General features: G+C 39.7%; 1 protein-coding gene across 1 annotated transcript; it reads left to right on the top strand.

The window, feature by feature from the left end:
• Nucleotides 1-708: 708 nt before the first annotated feature.
• On the top strand, nucleotides 709-16284 carry desmb (desmin b). The gene is made up of 9 exons (XM_033615962.2): nucleotides 709-1349; nucleotides 5784-5844; nucleotides 5994-6089; nucleotides 8392-8553; nucleotides 10272-10397; nucleotides 10485-10705; nucleotides 10909-10952; nucleotides 11249-11337; nucleotides 14906-16284. The coding sequence occupies exons 1-9, from the start codon at nucleotides 772-774 to the stop codon at nucleotides 14945-14947; spliced, it is 1419 nt and encodes a 472-aa protein (XP_033471853.1). The 5' UTR covers nucleotides 709-771; the 3' UTR covers nucleotides 14948-16284.
• The last annotated feature ends 225 nt before the right edge of the window (nucleotides 16285-16509 follow it).

Below are 16509 nucleotides of genomic sequence, written 5' to 3'. Positions count from 1 at the left end.
TTTGAAGTCATTTTGTGTCTTTTAGGGTCTTTTGTGTCTCTTTGTTGTTGTTTTGTGTCTCTTTGTTGTTGTTTTGCGTCTCTTTGTGGTTCTTTTGTCTCTTTGTGGTTGTTTTGTGTCTCTTTGTTGTTGTTTTGTGTCTCTTTGTGTTTTTTTGTGTCTCTGTTGTTGCTTTGTGTCTCTTTGTGGTTGTTCCTTTGTCTCTTTGTTGTTGTTTTGTGTCTCTCCAAGGTTGTTTTGTATGTCTTTGAAGTTGCCTTGTGTCTCTTTGTAGTTGTTTTGTGTCTCTGTTGTTGTTTTGTGTCTTTTTGTGGTGCTTTTGTCTCTTTGTTGTTTTTTGTGTCTCTTTAAGGTTGTTCTGTGTCTTTGTGGTTATTTTGTGTCTCTGTTGTTGTTTTGTGTCTCTTTAAGGTTGTTTTGTGTCTCTTTGCAGTCATTTTGAGTCTTTGAGGTCATTGTGTGTTCATTGGGAGGGTACATTTGTGTCATATTTGGTCATTGTTTGTCTCTTTGTTGTTGTTTTGTGTCTCTTTGAGTAAGGGAGGCAGAGAGAGATATGTGATATGTGGGGTTAGAGAGAGAGAATAAGGGAGTAGATGAAGGGGAGGAGGTAGGAAAGGAGAAAAGGAAGGTGACAGAGAGAGGGAGAGACACAGGGAGGAGGGGGTAAAAAGCGAGGGAGGGGGTAACTACAAATAGCCGGAGGCAGTAAGTTCTTCCTCAGTGCTCCCTTCTGCTGCAGCCCTCATCAGCCTCTCTGTGTCTTCCAACATGGCCTCCTACAGCTCCTCCGCCCAGTCCGCCTCCTCCTACCGCCGCCACTTCGGCCACGGCACCTACGCCTCGCCCTCCCTCAACCGCTCGCTGCTGGGCCACAGTGGCGGCGGCGGCGGGGGCCATGTCTCCTCCAGGGTCTATGAGGTGACCCGAACCAGCTCCACGCCGGCCTACCGGGTCTCCTCCAGCTACTACGGCAAGCCCCTGATGACCTCCCGGGCTTCCGTCGGCCGCTCCTACGCCGGCATGGGCGAGACGCTGGACTTCAGCCTGGCCGACGCCCTCAACCAGGAGTTCCTGACCACGCGGACCAATGAGAAGGCGGAGCTGCAGCACCTGAACGACCGCTTCGCCAGCTACATCGAGAAGGTCCGCTTCCTGGAGCAGCAGAACCAGGCGCTGGCGGTGGAGGTGGAGCGGCTGCGCGGCCGCGAGCCCACGCGCATCGCCGACCTGTACGAGGAGGAGATGAGCGAGCTGAGGAGGCAGGTGGAGATCCTGACCAATCAGAGGTCGCGCATAGAGGTGGAGCGGGACAACCTGGCCGACGACCTGGACAAGCTCAAACTCAGGTGGGAGGGGCGACACGGCGTGTGTGTGTCTCTTTAAGAGGAGGTGGATGAATGTGTGGATGGAGAGGTGGATAAACGTGTGGATAGAGAGGTGGATGAACGTGTGGATGGAGAGGTGGATGAATGTGTGGATGGAGAGGTGGATGAATGTGTGGATGGAGAGATGGATGAACGTGTGGATGGAGAGACGGATGAATGTGTGGATGGAGAGGTGGATGAATGTGTGGATGGAGAGACGGATGAATGTGTGGATGGAGAGGTGGATGAATGTGTGGATGGAGAGGTGGATGAATGTGTGGATGGAGAGGTGGATGAACGTGTGGATGGAGAGGTGGATAAACGTGTGGATAGAGAGGTGGATGAACGTGTGGATAGAGAGGTGGATGAACGTGTGGATAGAGAGGTGGATGAACGTGTGGATGGAGAGGTGGATGAACACTGTATGTAACCAGTCGTTTGTTAGCTGAGTGAGTTTCAGCTGTTTGTTGAGGAAACAGGAAGTATTTTTAAATCCTGTCTTTAAAGGAGCATGTCACTGTCTCTACATGTCTCTACATGTCTCTACACGTGTAATTTACATCACAGTTAAAGAGTCTGCTGCCTCAGTAAACTTATATCACAGTAATTTTGTGTCTTTTTGTTCCTCTTTGAGGAGGTTTGCAATATGTTAGTTCAGTTCATGTTTTTTTGTGGGGGATTGGTAATTTTTTTGGTCATTTTTTGTCTCTTTTAGGGGTTTTTGGAGGTCTTTTTGGTCACTGTGTGTCTCTTTGAGGTGGTTTGCACTCTATGAGGTCATTTTATGGTTTTTGGAATTGTTGCTCATTTTGTGACTCTTTTGGGGTCATTTTGTGTCTTTTAGGGTCTTTTGTGTCTCTTTGGGGTCATTTTGTGTCTTTTAGGGTCTTTTGTGACTCTTTGGGGTCATTTTGTGTCTCTTTGGGGTCATTTTGTGTCTTTTAGGGTCTTTTGTGTCTCTTTGGGGTCATTTTGTCTCTTTAAGGGAATTTAGTGTCTCTTTGGGGTCATTTTGTGTCTCTTTGGGGTCATTTTGTGTCTTTTAGGGTCTTTTGTGTCTCTTTGAGGTCATTTTGTGTCTCTTTGGGGTCATTTTGTCTCTTTAAGGGAATTTAGTGTCTCTTTGGGTCATTTTGTGTCTCTTTGGGGTCATTTTGTGTCTCTTTGAGGTCATTTTGTGTCTTTTAGGGTCTTTTGTGTCTCTTTGAGTCTTTGTGTCTTTTAGGGTCTTTTGTGTCTCTTTGAGGTCATTTTGTGTCTTTTAGGGTCTTTTGTGTCTCTTTGAGATCATTTTGTGTCTCTTTGGGGTCATTTTGTGTCTCTTTGAGGTCATTTTTTGTCTTTTAGGGTCTTTTGTGTCTCTTTGAGGTCATTTTGTCTCTTTAAGGGAATTTAGTGTCTCTGGGTCATTTTGTGTCTCTTTGAGGTCATTTTGTGTCTCTTTGGGGTCATTTTATCTCTTTTGGATCATTTTGTGTCTCTTTGGGGTCATTTTGTGACTGTTTGGGATCGTTTTGTGTCTTTTAGGGTCTTTTGTGTCTCTTTGGGTCATTTTGTGTCTCTTTGAGGTCATTTTGTGTCTCTTTGGGGTCATTTTGTCTCTTTTGGATCATTTTGTGCCTCTTTGGGGTCATTTTGTGACTGTTTGGGATCGTTTTGTGTCTTTTAGGGTCTTTTGTGTCTCTTTAGGGTCATTTTGTGTCTCTCTGAGGTCAGTTAGTTTTTTAGGGGCAATTTTGTGTCTTAGTTATTTTGTCCTCTTTGAGGTGGTGATATTTTGCAGGTGAAGGCCAGGCAGGCCCCTGATGCTCTGGGCTCCTGTTCAGTAATCCATCCATGCTTTATTGTTTCGTCATGATGCAGGAAGTTCGACTTTTTTATGATGAACACAGTTTCACACAGTGTCTTCAGCCTGTTTCTTGGGAGAGTTTGTGAACTGGTTTAGGTCCTAATTTTGGAGTTTGTGTCCAGCTGTCGCTCATCATGAAAAAGATCTTAAAAATAATTTGCACAGATTGAGGATGAGTCACTGTTGATGCAGCGACAGCAAACAACAGAAGTTTAACTCGCTCACTGACTCAGCGACTGAACAACACGCTTCATACAGTTTATTTTGGGACGGACGGAGAGACAAGGGACCAGAGGAGCATCACAGCTACCTGACATATAAACCTCAGACTGAGGACGAGAGGCAGAATGTGAAACACACGTTACAGTGACCTGTTTGAGTGTGTGACAGCAGGAGTGTGGAGGTGTTGGGCTGCTGCATAACGATGGAGGAGACTCCTACCAACACTGAGCATTAGATAGAGCATTAATGTGACATTACAGATGTGAGGTGTGTGAGTGTGTGAGCGAGACGCTGAATCCCAACTGACCTCATCAGCCCAACTCCAAAAACAGAAATGTCAGTGACAACAACACAAAGTCAAACAGTCTGTTTCTAATCTGGAATAATCTCTTAAAGATGATGGATGACTGTGTGTGTGTGTGTGTTACTGTCCAAGCCTGACCAAAGTTAGAGCTCATCACACACACACACACACACACACACACACACACACGGTGTTTACACTGCCGTCTTCTATAAAAGGAGAGGAAAGAGCTGCCACATATCTGCAGCAGCTCTGACGCTCTGTCCTTCCTCCGTCTCTCTCTGCGTTTACATTTAACTGCCACCTTCACACAGAGCTGCTGCAGCTCACATTAAAGGTCCTTACAGGGATTTAAGGGGTTTTCACTCAGCGAAATAAAAACAAAGCTTTTATCTGTTTTTTTGTTGCTGTCAGAGGCTGTTCTTTGTTCTGGAACATGAACTGACTCTGAATGTCCAGGCTGAATAAATGAAAAATAAATAAATACATACATACATACATACATACATACATACATACATACATACATAAATAAATAAATAAATAAATAAATAAATAAATAAATAAATAAATAAGGTAATTGGACCAGTCTGTAGTAAAGACAATAAAAGCTGTAAAAATAATCTTTAAAAAATAAAAACAAAAAGGTAATTAGGACCTGTCCATAGACAAGGCAATAAAAATGTATTTAATTAATTTGTTATTTTTTTTAATTAATGAAATACATTTTTAAGATAATAATTGGGACTGGTTTATAATAAAGATGATACAAGTAAATAAATAAATAAAATTTATTTATTTATTTATTGAGTTATTCTTAAGGGAATCAGAACCAGTTTATATTAAAGGCAAAAATGCCTCATTTTTATTTATTAATTTTCTATTTATATAATTTTTATTTTTTCATCTTATCTTTTTATCTAATTAGGACCTATTTATCATAAAGGAAATAAAAGCCCCATACAATATTTTTTTTTTTACAATCAATGAATAAATAAATAAATAAATAAATAAATAAATAAATAAGGTAATTGGACCTGCCAAAACAAAGGCAATAAAAGCCCCAAAAAATTATCTTAAAAATGTATTTAATTAATTTAAAAAAATGATAAATGGGACTGGTTTATAATAAAGATGATACAAGTAAAATAAATAATAAATAAAGACATAAATAAATAAATAAAAATATTTTGAAATGTATTTATTTATTTATTCTTAAGGGAATCAGGACCAGTTTATATTAAAGGCAAAAACATTTTCATTTATTTTTTTCTATTTACTGTATGTGTTTTTTATTCTTTATCTAAAGGTAATTAGGACCTGTTTATCATAAAGGCAATAAAAGCCCCACAAAAATATCTTTGCAATAAATAAATAAATAAGATATTTGGACCTACCAAAACAAAGGCAATAAATATACTGTATATCTTTAAATATCTTAAAAATGAATTTAATTAATTTAAAACAAATGATAATTGGGACTGGTTTATAATAAAGATGATACAAGTAAAATAAATAAATACAAATAAAATAAAATAAAATAAAATAAACATTTTTAAATGTGTTTATTTATTTTTAAAAGGAATCAGGACCAGTTTATGTTAAAGGCAAAAAAAAGTGTCTTTATTTTATTTTATTATATTTTCTTTTTGTTTATTTTCTTTTATTTATGTATTTTTTTTATTTTTGTTTAAAGGTAAGAAAATAAAAGAAAAGGTAATTAGGACAAGTTTATAAAAAAGGCAATAAAAAAAAACCTAAAAAATTATATTTAAATTTTTTTTTTCGGATCTAGGGTAATTAGGATCTGCATATATTAAATATATTATCAGGACCCAACATTTGTATTTCTTATTTTTTTTTTTGTGTGAATATTGTGTTTGAGCAGAGGTGGGGAATTTTACATTTGACAGCTGAGTATTTTTTAGACTCAGCATATTTACATTTGACGACCTCTGGGTCAATAAAACTATTTTCTAACAATCCTCTTGAAATGTTCGTGGACAGTGATGATGTCATTGTGTGTCATCACCTCCTCCAGACTCCAGGAAGAGATCCTCCAAAAAGAGGAAGCAGAGAACAACCTGGCTGCGTTCAGGGCGGTGAGTCCTCCATGCCTTACTGTGTGCACAAGTGTCTATAAGTGCTCTGGTTCTTCTCTCACGTTAACATGAGGTCACTGGTTTGACCTCTGACCTGTTGACTGAACTGTGTGCTGTGAAACCATCCTTGACTGTCCAACCTGTCGCAGGACGTGGACGCTGCCACTCTGGCCCGTCTGGACCTGGAGAGACGCATCGAGACGCTGCAGGAGGAGATCGCCTTCCTCAAGAAGATCCATGAAGAGGTTCGCTCCTCCTCCTCCTCCTCCTCCTCCTCCTCCTCTTCCTCTGTCTCTCTGATCATTTTCAGCTGCAATAAGCACAAATATTATAATCTATCAGTCATGTTGGGGCACAGATTTTGATTTGAGGGAATTTGTTGAGTAATTTAAGGCTAAATGTTCCTGATGTGCAGCTACACAAAGATCTGAGAGATTGTTTTGATTTGTTCCTGTGTGTCTGTTAGCATCTGTTGCTAGGTGTGTCTCTATGTGTGTGTGTGTGTGTGTGTGAGGTCGTCCCAGCGTACAGTTTGACACACACAGCTTGTACGCTGGCAGCAGGCCTGAGCAGCACTGCAGCAGAGCTCTGAAATCTCCCACAGCAGATGTACGACTAAAATTACTCTGTGTGACAGCAGTGGATGCAAGCTTACAGCTCTGTGTGTGTGTGTGTGTGTGTGTGTGTGTGCGTGCTCCCCTGACTCCTGGCTACATGATGCCAAAGCTAAGTGGACGCCACAATGGAGTCAGCAGTGTGATGATAGTGGGTTTAGATGCTGGTGTCAGGTGACACAGGATGAACACACACACACACACACACACACACACACACACACACTGCTGGGAGGTGACGCCTGGGTCAAAGTGTCTCATGGCCAAGGGCGGATGATGAGACAATAGGGCCCCTGGGCACAGACAAGGGCCCCACCACCTCTCCTACACAGGAGCAAGAGATTCACTCTTGGTGGTAGTTTTGCATCTTTATTATTGTTGTTTTGTGTCTCCCAGATGTCCCTTTGTGTGTTTGCAGATAATTTTGTGTCTTTTTTTTGATAATTTTGTGTCTTTTTTAGGTAATTTTGTGTCTTTTTTTATAATTTTGTGTCTTTTTTATAATTTTGTGTCTTTTTTTGATAATTTTGTGTCTTTTTTATAATTTTGTGTCTTTTTTTGATAATTTTGTGTCTTTTTTAGGTAATTTTGTGTCTTTCTTTATAATTTTGTGTCTTTTTTGATAATTTTGTGTCTTTTTTAGGTAATTTTGTGTCTTTTTTTGGATAATTTTGTGTCTTTTTTGATAATTTTGTGTCTTTTTTTATAATTTTGTGTCTTTTTGGATAACTTTGTGTCTTTTTTTTACAATTTTGTGTCTTTTTTAGGTAATTTTATGTCTTTTTTTATAATTTTGTCTTTTTTTTATAATTTTGTGTCCTTTTTATAATTTTGTGTCTTTTTAGATAATTTTGTGTCTTTTTTATAATTTTTTGTCTTTTTTTATAATTTTGTGTCTTTTTAGATAATTTTGTGTCTTTTTTATAATTTTGTGTCTTTTTTTATAATTTTGTGTCTTTTTTAGGTAATTTTGTGTCTTTTTTTTGATAATTTTGTGTCTTTTTTGATAATTTTGTGTCTTTTTGATAATTTTGTGTCTTTTTTTGATAATTTTGTGCCTTTTTAGGGTTCTTTTGTCTTTTTTTAGATAATTTTTTGTCTTTTTAAAGTAATTTTGTGTCTTTTTTTAGGATTTTTTTTGTCTTTTTTTGATAATTTTGCATCTTTTTTTGATAATTTTGTGTCTTTTTTTGATAATTTTGTGTCTTTTTTAGATAATTTTTTGTCTTTTTAAAGTAATTTTGTGTCTTTTTTTAGGATTTTTTTTGTCTTTTTTTGATAATTTTGCATCTTTTTTTGATAATTTTGTGTCTTTTTTAGATATTTTTTTTGTCCATTTTAAAAGTAATTTTGTGTCTTTTTTTTAGGATTTTTTGTTTTTTTTAAGGCAATTTTGCATCTTTTTTGATAATTTTGTGTCTTTTTTTAGGATTTTTTTTGTCTTTTTTAGGCAGTTTTGCATCTTTTTTGATAATTTTATGTCTTTTTAGGTAATTTTGAGCGACATTTTGCAGGTGAGGGCCTCGGGGGCCGCGGGCACTTTGGGACACTGGGCCTGTGTCTGGCAGGCCTGTTTCATAATCCATCCGTGCCCGTGGCCGCTGGGTCCTAGAATAGTGTTGCTGTACTTCAGACTAAAGATTGAGACGTTCAACTGATTCAGAAAATGTTTACTGAGAAGTGAGAAGTCTCATTTTCACATTGACTTCTGTTTGCACCCAGTGGAGATGATTGCTGCTCCCAGTCCCACTTGGACACGTGCACACACACACACACACACACACACACACACACACACTCTGTATGCAAACCTAATCCCTTTAATCTCCTCTGTGCTCTACAGACAAATGTACACAAAATCAACCACCCAAACCCCTGAGCCACCTCTCTAACCTCACCTTCCTCTCTCCTCCTCCTCCTCCTCCTCCTGCAGGAGATCCGTGAGCTGCAGATGCAGATGCAGGAGAGTCAGGTGCAGATCCAGATGGACATGTCCAAGCCCGACCTGACGGCAGCTCTGCGAGACATCAGAGCTCAGTACGAGGGCATCGCCGCCAAGAACATCGCCGAGGCTGAGGACTGGTACAAGTCAAAGGTGAGAGGGAGGTGGTCAACATCATTACACCATGCTGAGAAATGGAAATAGACGAGTGTTTGTCTTTAACTGGTCACTCTGGAGTAAATGATGCTGCACAGTGTGATGTCTGTAGAATAATTGTGATTGGGTTGTTGGATTGTTAATGACATTAATACATAGTGGACGCACTGAAACTTGTGGTTAGGTTTAGGTACATGTTCTAGCTTAAATTAAGTGGTTTTGGGGGCAAATCCCAGCTGGAAACGTAGTGATGTCCTGGTTTATGGCACATGCCCAGGGGAAAACAGAAACGGGTCGCTTAAAGACACCCCTGTTTGGGGGTTGGAAGGCCGCTGGAAACACAGTAACAGGTCACCGAAAAACACCTTCATTTTGGGGCTGAAAAGCTGCTGGAAAAACAGTGACAGATCCCTAAATATGTGCCCATGTTTGGGGACTAAAAACACCAACGTTTGGGGGGTGCAAAGCCGCTGGAAAAACAGCCATGGGTCCTTAAAAATTACTCACGTTTTGAGGGCTAAAAAGCCGCAAGAAAACACAGCAATGGTTCGTGAAAAAGCATCCATGTTTTTGGGCTAAAAAGCTGCTGGAAATACAGTGACAGATCCCTAAATACACCCATGTTTGGGGACTAAAAACACCAAGGTTTTGGGGATGCAAAGCCGCTGGAAAAACAGCCACAGGTCCTTAAAAATTACTCACGTTTTGAGGGCTAAAAAGCCGCAAGAAAACACAGCAATGGCTCGTGAAAAAACATTCATGTTTTTGGGCTGATAAGGTGCTGGAAACACAGTAACAGGTCACTAAAAAACACCTTCATTTTGGGGCTGAAAAGCTGCTGGAAAAACAGTGACAGATCCCTAAATATGTTGCCCATGTTTGGGGACTAAAAACACCAACGTTTGGGGGGTGCAAAGCCGCTGGAAAAACAGCCACGGGTCCTTAAAAATTATTCATGTTTTGGAGCTTAAAAGCAGCTTGAAAAACAGCCACTGGTCACTAAAAAACACCCACATTTTGAGGGCTAAAAAGCCGCAAGAAAACACAGCAATGGTTTGTGAAAAAACATCCATGTTTTGGGGCTGATAAGGCGCTGGAAACACAGTAAGAGGTCCATAAACAACACCTTCATTTTGGGGCTGAAAAGCTGCTGGAAAAACAGTGACAGATCCCTAAATATGTTGCCCATGTTTGGCGACTAAAAACACCAACATTTGGGGGGTGCAAAGCCGCTGGAAACACAGCAACAGTTCCATAACAAGCACCTAAGTTTGGTTATTAAAAAGCTGCTGGAAACACAGTGATAGGTTCCTAAATACACCAACATTTGGGGGCTAAAAAGCCGCTGGAAACACAGCAACAGTTTCATAACAAGCACCTACATTTTGGGGCTGAAAAGCTGCTGGAAACATAGTGACAAGTCCCTAAAAAACACGTATGTTTGGGGACCGACAAGCTGCTAGAAATACAGCGACAGGTCTTGAACTGTGGTCTGCAGCTTGGCAGACGTCACGCCAACCTCCATCCCCTCCGCCTCCTGATGACAAAGTCAGCTCAGATACTGCGTCACTTTAGAAACGGTGACACGACACATATGAAACGTGCAAACGTATTCGTGGTTGCAGAAACACACAATGGCAACATTTTCTTACAGTGTCTGGCTGTATTGGCAGCACCAATAGCATCAGTGTGACCTTTGACCTTTGTCTCTGCAGGTGTCCGACCTGAACCAGGCAGTGAGTAAAAACAACGAGGCGCTGAAGCAGGCCCGGCAGGAGACCATGGAGTTCAGGCACCAGATCCAGTCCTACACCTGCGAGATCGACTCGCTCAAAGGCACCGTACGTCTCACACACACACACACACACACACACGCTATACCTCTGTCCGAGCGCTGTCTCACCTCAGACCTGTCTCTCTGAGTCCAGAATGAGTCCCTGATGAGGCAGATGAGGGACATGGAGGACCGCCACGGACGCGAGGCCAGCGGCTTCCAGGACACCATCGCCCGGCTGGAGGCGGAGATCGCCAACATGAAGGACGAGATGGCGCGCCACCTCCGCGAGTACCAGGACCTGCTCAACGTCAAGATGGCGCTGGACGTGGAGATCGCCACCTACAGGAAGCTGCTGGAAGGCGAGGAGAGCAGGTGACGCTGGAGCCCAGAAGACAAGATTAAACTTTATATTCTGATTTGGTTTCAGGAGACTTGTTGTGCGTATAACGTCTGTACAAAGAGTTTTAATGTTAAATTATGTTATTTAAATAATTTACCAAATAAAATAAATTAATTACAGAACTATAAGTTAAGATTAAATACATTATTTAACACTTTAATTTCTGTGTTTGCAGGATCACTTTGCCTGTGCAGAGCTACTCCACCCTGAGCTTCAGAGGTACAAACACACCTGCTGTGACCTGAACTCACCACTAGAGGGCGCACATCTCTGTAACCAGCACAGCAGCTGAGAGTCTGAACTGACCCACAATGCAGTTCACCTGCAGATGGAGCTTTTACACCTGATTTATGACACACACATGAACAATATAAGAAAATATCACTGGTTATTTTAAGAGAATTTTTTTTATTATTATTTAATTGATTTATATTTGTTTTAGACAGATGATTAAACCTCTGCAGGATCTTCTGATCTTCTGTCATGATGATGAGACTTTCTTGGTGTTTCAACAGAGACCAGCCCTGAGCACCCGCAGCGCTCCGCTGAGATGCATTCAAAGAAAACTGTCCTCATCAAGACCATCGAGACCCGTGATGGAGAGGTAAAGACACAGCAGGAAATAAAGACGTGATATTTAAAAAATCCTTCTTTTCATCCCTTTTTTCTGTTGTTATAAACATATATAAAGTAAAGTGCCTCTAAAGAATCATCTATTATGTGACAAACAGCTCGCCATCTTTTCTGTTTCTTCTATCATCGACAAAACAAATGGAAAAAAATCCACAAAATTAACCTTATGAGGAAAATCTGTGATAAAAAAAATCTAAAATAAAAACTTTAAAGGACTCAGTGTGGATCGACACGTGCAGGGCCATAGCCATGGAGTCGACATTAGGGGGGACCAAATCTGGAGGTTTAACACTGTTTAGCCAAATATTATTGATTTCCACAATTAGCCTATAGTAACCTTTTCATGCACGTCTTAAAGGCGCTGTATGTAAGAATGTGGCCAAAACGGTTACTGCACTCAAATTCAAAATACTGCCGCGAGTCGTGTCCGCCCCCCCCCTCCCCTACAGATTCGAGGTTGCTGGACAGCGGCACGCTGGAGACTGATTTGTTTGCCCACGGGCGGCTGCCGTGGCAGGGCCGCGTCGCCGCGTCCTTGATCTTCAGTTTTCCAGCGGACCGTTGGAGCAAGTCCGGCTTCTCTGCTGCTAACGCTGCTGCCGGGATACAGCTGAGGAGGAGCCGGCTGCTAATGCTACGTACCGGGACACTGCTAACGCTGCTTGCCGTGCTGCGCAACAGACCAAAACACAAATTCAAAATATAAACATGATTTGCGGACTGTAAAAATGTGTTTTAAATGCGAATATTCTGGCTGTACTATTGTTGTCGGTGAGATCAGTATGTTATATGAACATTATTCCTTAGTCTCTGTGACATATTAGGAGGATTTTACGACTATTTGCTTTAGATTTCTTACATATAGCCCCTTTAACATGAGGTATTATTATTGGTATGTCACTAAACTAACTACGGGTCCTCAAATACAGCCACAGGTTGCTAAAAAGACTCATGTTTGGGGATGAAAACGCTGCTAGAAACACAGTGACAGGTCCCTTAAAGTCACCCATGTTTGGGAGCATAAGATCTGCGAGAAAAACAGCCACAGGTCACTAAAAAACACCTACGTTCGGAGGGCTCAGAAGCCACAGGATGAACAGTGTTGGGTCGCTATAAACACCAATGACGAGAAATCACCTACATTTGGGGGCTGAAAAGCCACTGGAAACACTGGGACAGATCCCGAAAATGCACCAACGTCTAGGAGCTAAAAGGCTGCTGGAAAAACAGCAACAGGTCCTTAAAAATCACCCATGTTTAGGAGCTTAAAATGCGCTAGAAAAACAGCCACAGGTCGCTAAAAAGCACCTACGTTTTAAGAGCTTAAAAAACCGCTGGAAACACAGTGACAGGTCCCTTAAAAATCACCCATGTTTAGGAGCTTAAAATCCGCTAGAAAAACAGCCACAGGTCGCTAAAAAGCACCTAAATTATTAGGGCTAATAAGCCGCAGGAAAAACAGTGTTGGGTCGCTAACAATACCCACATTTTGGGATTAAGTATCACCTTTATTTTGGGGCCTTGGACATTTTAAACACTCCATTTGTCCCGTATCGACTCAGTTAGTCTCCGTCACTTCTAAACTAATGGGCCTACATTCCTATTGATCAGTGTGAGACCAGGTCACTGCTCACTCTGAGTTAATGCTGCACTCAAGAGCCAAAGTGCTACATTCTCTGCACTGACACTGAACACACACTCCGTCACCTCCGCACAGAGCGACAGTGGGTTAAATACAAGCTGAACTCTCACTCGTGACCTTTGACCTCAACAAAACAGAATCAGTTTTCTAACTCATGTGAAAGATTAACGACCTGTCAGCACGCCACCGTGACGTGTGTTCATGTTGCTCAGGAGGCACTCGTGTTGCTTCCAGGAAAACACACCTACACACACACACACACACACACACACACACACACACACACACACATGTAGCGACAGGTTCAGCCCCAGACTGCCATCCACACATCCGGTCCCACCCGGGGGGAAACACGCTACACCCGCAGCCTCCTGGGAAAACACACATCACAGGCGTGTTGGGACACGTCGCGGCCGCTCTTGTTCTGTTTTCAACTATAGGCCTTGTGTCTCGTCGTCACATGCAGCTCTGCTGGAGGACGGGAGTCACTTATGTTTGTGTCTCTAAAAACAAGTCGTACACTGAGAGGTGTTCAACCAGTGTCCAACAGAAATCAACTTTAAAAAAATATTCTGGATATTAGAGAGACACAAGCTGCTCACTGGGTGAATATTTTGTAAAAGCAGAGTTGAGGTAGTTGGTAACAATTTTATAATGTTTGATTTTCTCTCTAATCGCCAAGCCTGAAAACAAATGATCTGATAAATAAATTAAAAAATGCATTTTGGAGAAAAAACATAAAAATAAACATATAAATAAATTAAAGAATAAATCAATAAATAAAAATAAAATAAATACACATTAACTGAAAAATTGATTAAAAAAAAAATAAATGTCTTGATGAATAAATTTAAAACAAATAAAACATAAATTCAAAATAAATACATTAATTGAAAAATTAATAAAAAATAAACTACAAAATGAATCAATTAATTAATAATATACAAACAAAAAAATTTAAAAAAAAATGAAATGAAATGAAATGAAAATAATTTAAAATTAATTACAAAAAATAAATCAAAAAATAATTTAAAATTAATTACAAAAATAAATCAAAAAAATAATTTAAAATTAATTACAAAAATAAAAATAAAAAATAATTTAAAATTATTACAAAATAAATCGAAAAAAATAATTGAAAATTAATTACAAAATAATAATAATAATAATTGAAAATTAATTACAAAAACAAAAAAAATATTTTTTTTAAAAATGAATTACAAAAAATAAATGTCTTGAATACATTTACAAATGCAGATACATTTCAAAATAAATTAAAAAAAACAACAAAAAGAATTAAAAAATGATTAATAAATACAGAAATATCTTGATGAATACATTCTAAGATACATTATTTTAATAAATCTAAAGCAAAGAAATAAAAATAAAAATAATTCAAATAATTAATTTAAATATCTAAATAAAAGAAACAAGAGAATTAATACAAAGGTGAATAAAGAAGCAAATTAAAACAAAATCATGAATCTATGTCACATTTTATTCATTAATTAATACCTACATATTTTTCATTATTATTTTGGTACCTTACCAGCATATTCATTTATTATTTATTTATAATTTTGACAGCTCTTGTCCTCCACATTGGCTGCACCGGAATAAAATATATATATATATATATAAATTTCGATATACTTCTGTCTAGTAGATTTTGTCCTTTATAGTTTTTGCAATTTACTTTTACAGAGTTAAATACTTAAAAATCATCTCATCAAACGTTGTTTCTCTCCTTCATTTTTTATACACTGAGAAACCCAACCGAACATGAACGTCACACACTAAAACACGAGACGTGCTGACCCTCACACACACTGTCTCTTCATCTCTCTGTTTTCATATCTCTGAACGTCGTCTCACTGTTTGTGTTTCTGCCCTCCAGGTCGTCAGCGAGTCGACACAGCACCAGCAGGACATCATGTAACCATCTGCAGAGGAGACGAAGAAACAAGAAACAACAACACATCTGCCCGAGTCTGAGTCGGACAGATGAAGAAAAGATGCGCAAATAAAACTAAAAGTAAAAAGACTTGAGTCGTGATTATGGCCTGTACTGTGCTGGTGTTAAAGCTCATATGTGAATTTGAAGCAGGGTGGTGTTTCATTAACTTTATCAGGGTTTATTTCTCTCTGCTTTGTGGTGTGTTTTAGCCAAAAGCAACGTATATGTGCAGCGAACACAACCCAGTCACCAGAAGACAATGTTGGCGCTGTACGTTTCTGCACACCATGAATACCTTTGCACGTTTCATATGTATCGCATCAGTGTTTTTAAAGTGACGTAGTATGTGAGCTGACCGTCATCAGGAGGTGAAGGGGATGGTGGATGGTGTGACACCTGCCAAGCTGCAGACCACTGTTCAAGACCAACAAACATCATCGGGTGTGATTTGGTGCCACTGCTGCGTTTCCAGCAGATTTTCAGGCACCAAATGTGGGTGTTTAGAAGCGACCCATCATCTGTATTTCCAGCAATGATGATGCCTCGAAAAGCAGCAGAATTTTACCCAGACGTCGCCACATTACTGGCCTCATGGTGCCTCAAAAAGCATTCATTTTTAGCTGCATTTCCAGCTGGGATAGCGCTACGAAAAGATGTTGTTTTATACCGAAACATTTCTATGTTTCCAGTGAGGCTAGTACCACAAAATGTGGTTGCTCTTTAATGAGACATCCCTGCATTTCCAGTGTAGATCTTGCTACAAAACAGTGGCTATTTTTTACCTAAACATCACTAGTGTCACGAAAAGCAGGTTTTTCTTAACAAGACATAGCTGCATTTCCAGCTGGGATATTGCCAAAAAGATGATTGTTTTTTTTTTACGTAAACATTACTGTGTTTCCAGCGGGAATAGTGCCACAAAAAGCAACAGTTTTTTACCAAGACATCGCCACATTACTGGCAGGGATAGTGCCTCAAATAGCATTTATTTTTAACTAAACACTGCTGCATTTCCAGCTGGGATGGTGGCACGAAAAGCAGTTGTTTTTTACTGAGGCATCATTACATTTCCAGCCGGAATTGTGCCTCCAAAAACTGTTGTTTTATACTGAAACATTTCTGTGTTTCCAGTGGGGCTAGTATCACAAAATGTGGTTGCTTTTTAACAAGACTTCCCTGCATTTCCAGCGGAGATCTTGCTACAAAACAGTGGCTATTTTTAACCTAAACATCACTAGTGTCACAAAAAGCGGGTGTGTCTTAAGAAGACATAGCTGCATTTCCAGCTGGGATATTGCCAAAAAGATGATTGTTTTTTTTTTAAACATAAACATTACTGTGTTTCCAGCGGGAATAGTGCCACAAAAAAGCAACAGTTGTTTACCAAGACATCGCTCCAATTTCAGCAGGGATAGTGCAACAAAAAATGGTTGTTTTTTACTGAGACATTGCTGCATTTCCAGTGGAGATCATGCCATGAAAAGTAGTTGTTTCTTACAAGACATCAATGCATTTCCAGCAGGGATATTGCCAAGAAAATTATT

Source organism: Epinephelus lanceolatus, chromosome 24 (genome assembly GCF_041903045.1).
Source record: "Epinephelus lanceolatus isolate andai-2023 chromosome 24, ASM4190304v1, whole genome shotgun sequence".
Taxonomy (NCBI): domain Eukaryota; kingdom Metazoa; phylum Chordata; class Actinopteri; order Perciformes; family Serranidae; genus Epinephelus; species Epinephelus lanceolatus.
Note: the sequence above shows the minus strand (reverse complement) of the source record. Positions and strands in the feature narration are given on the sequence as shown.

Bases quoted from the DNA above. Each gene is read 5' to 3' on its own strand.
- desmb (XM_033615962.2), top strand. From the start codon at position 772: ATGGCCTCCTACAGCTCCTCCGCCCAGTCCGCCTCCTCCTACCGCCGC. The intron at 6,090-8,391 runs GTTCGCTCCTCC...CTCCTCCTGCAG, and splicing joins TCAAGAAGATCCATGAAGAG to GAGATCCGTGAGCTGCAGAT. The intron at 10,398-10,484 runs GTACGTCTCACA...CTCTGAGTCCAG, and splicing joins TCGACTCGCTCAAAGGCACC to AATGAGTCCCTGATGAGGCA.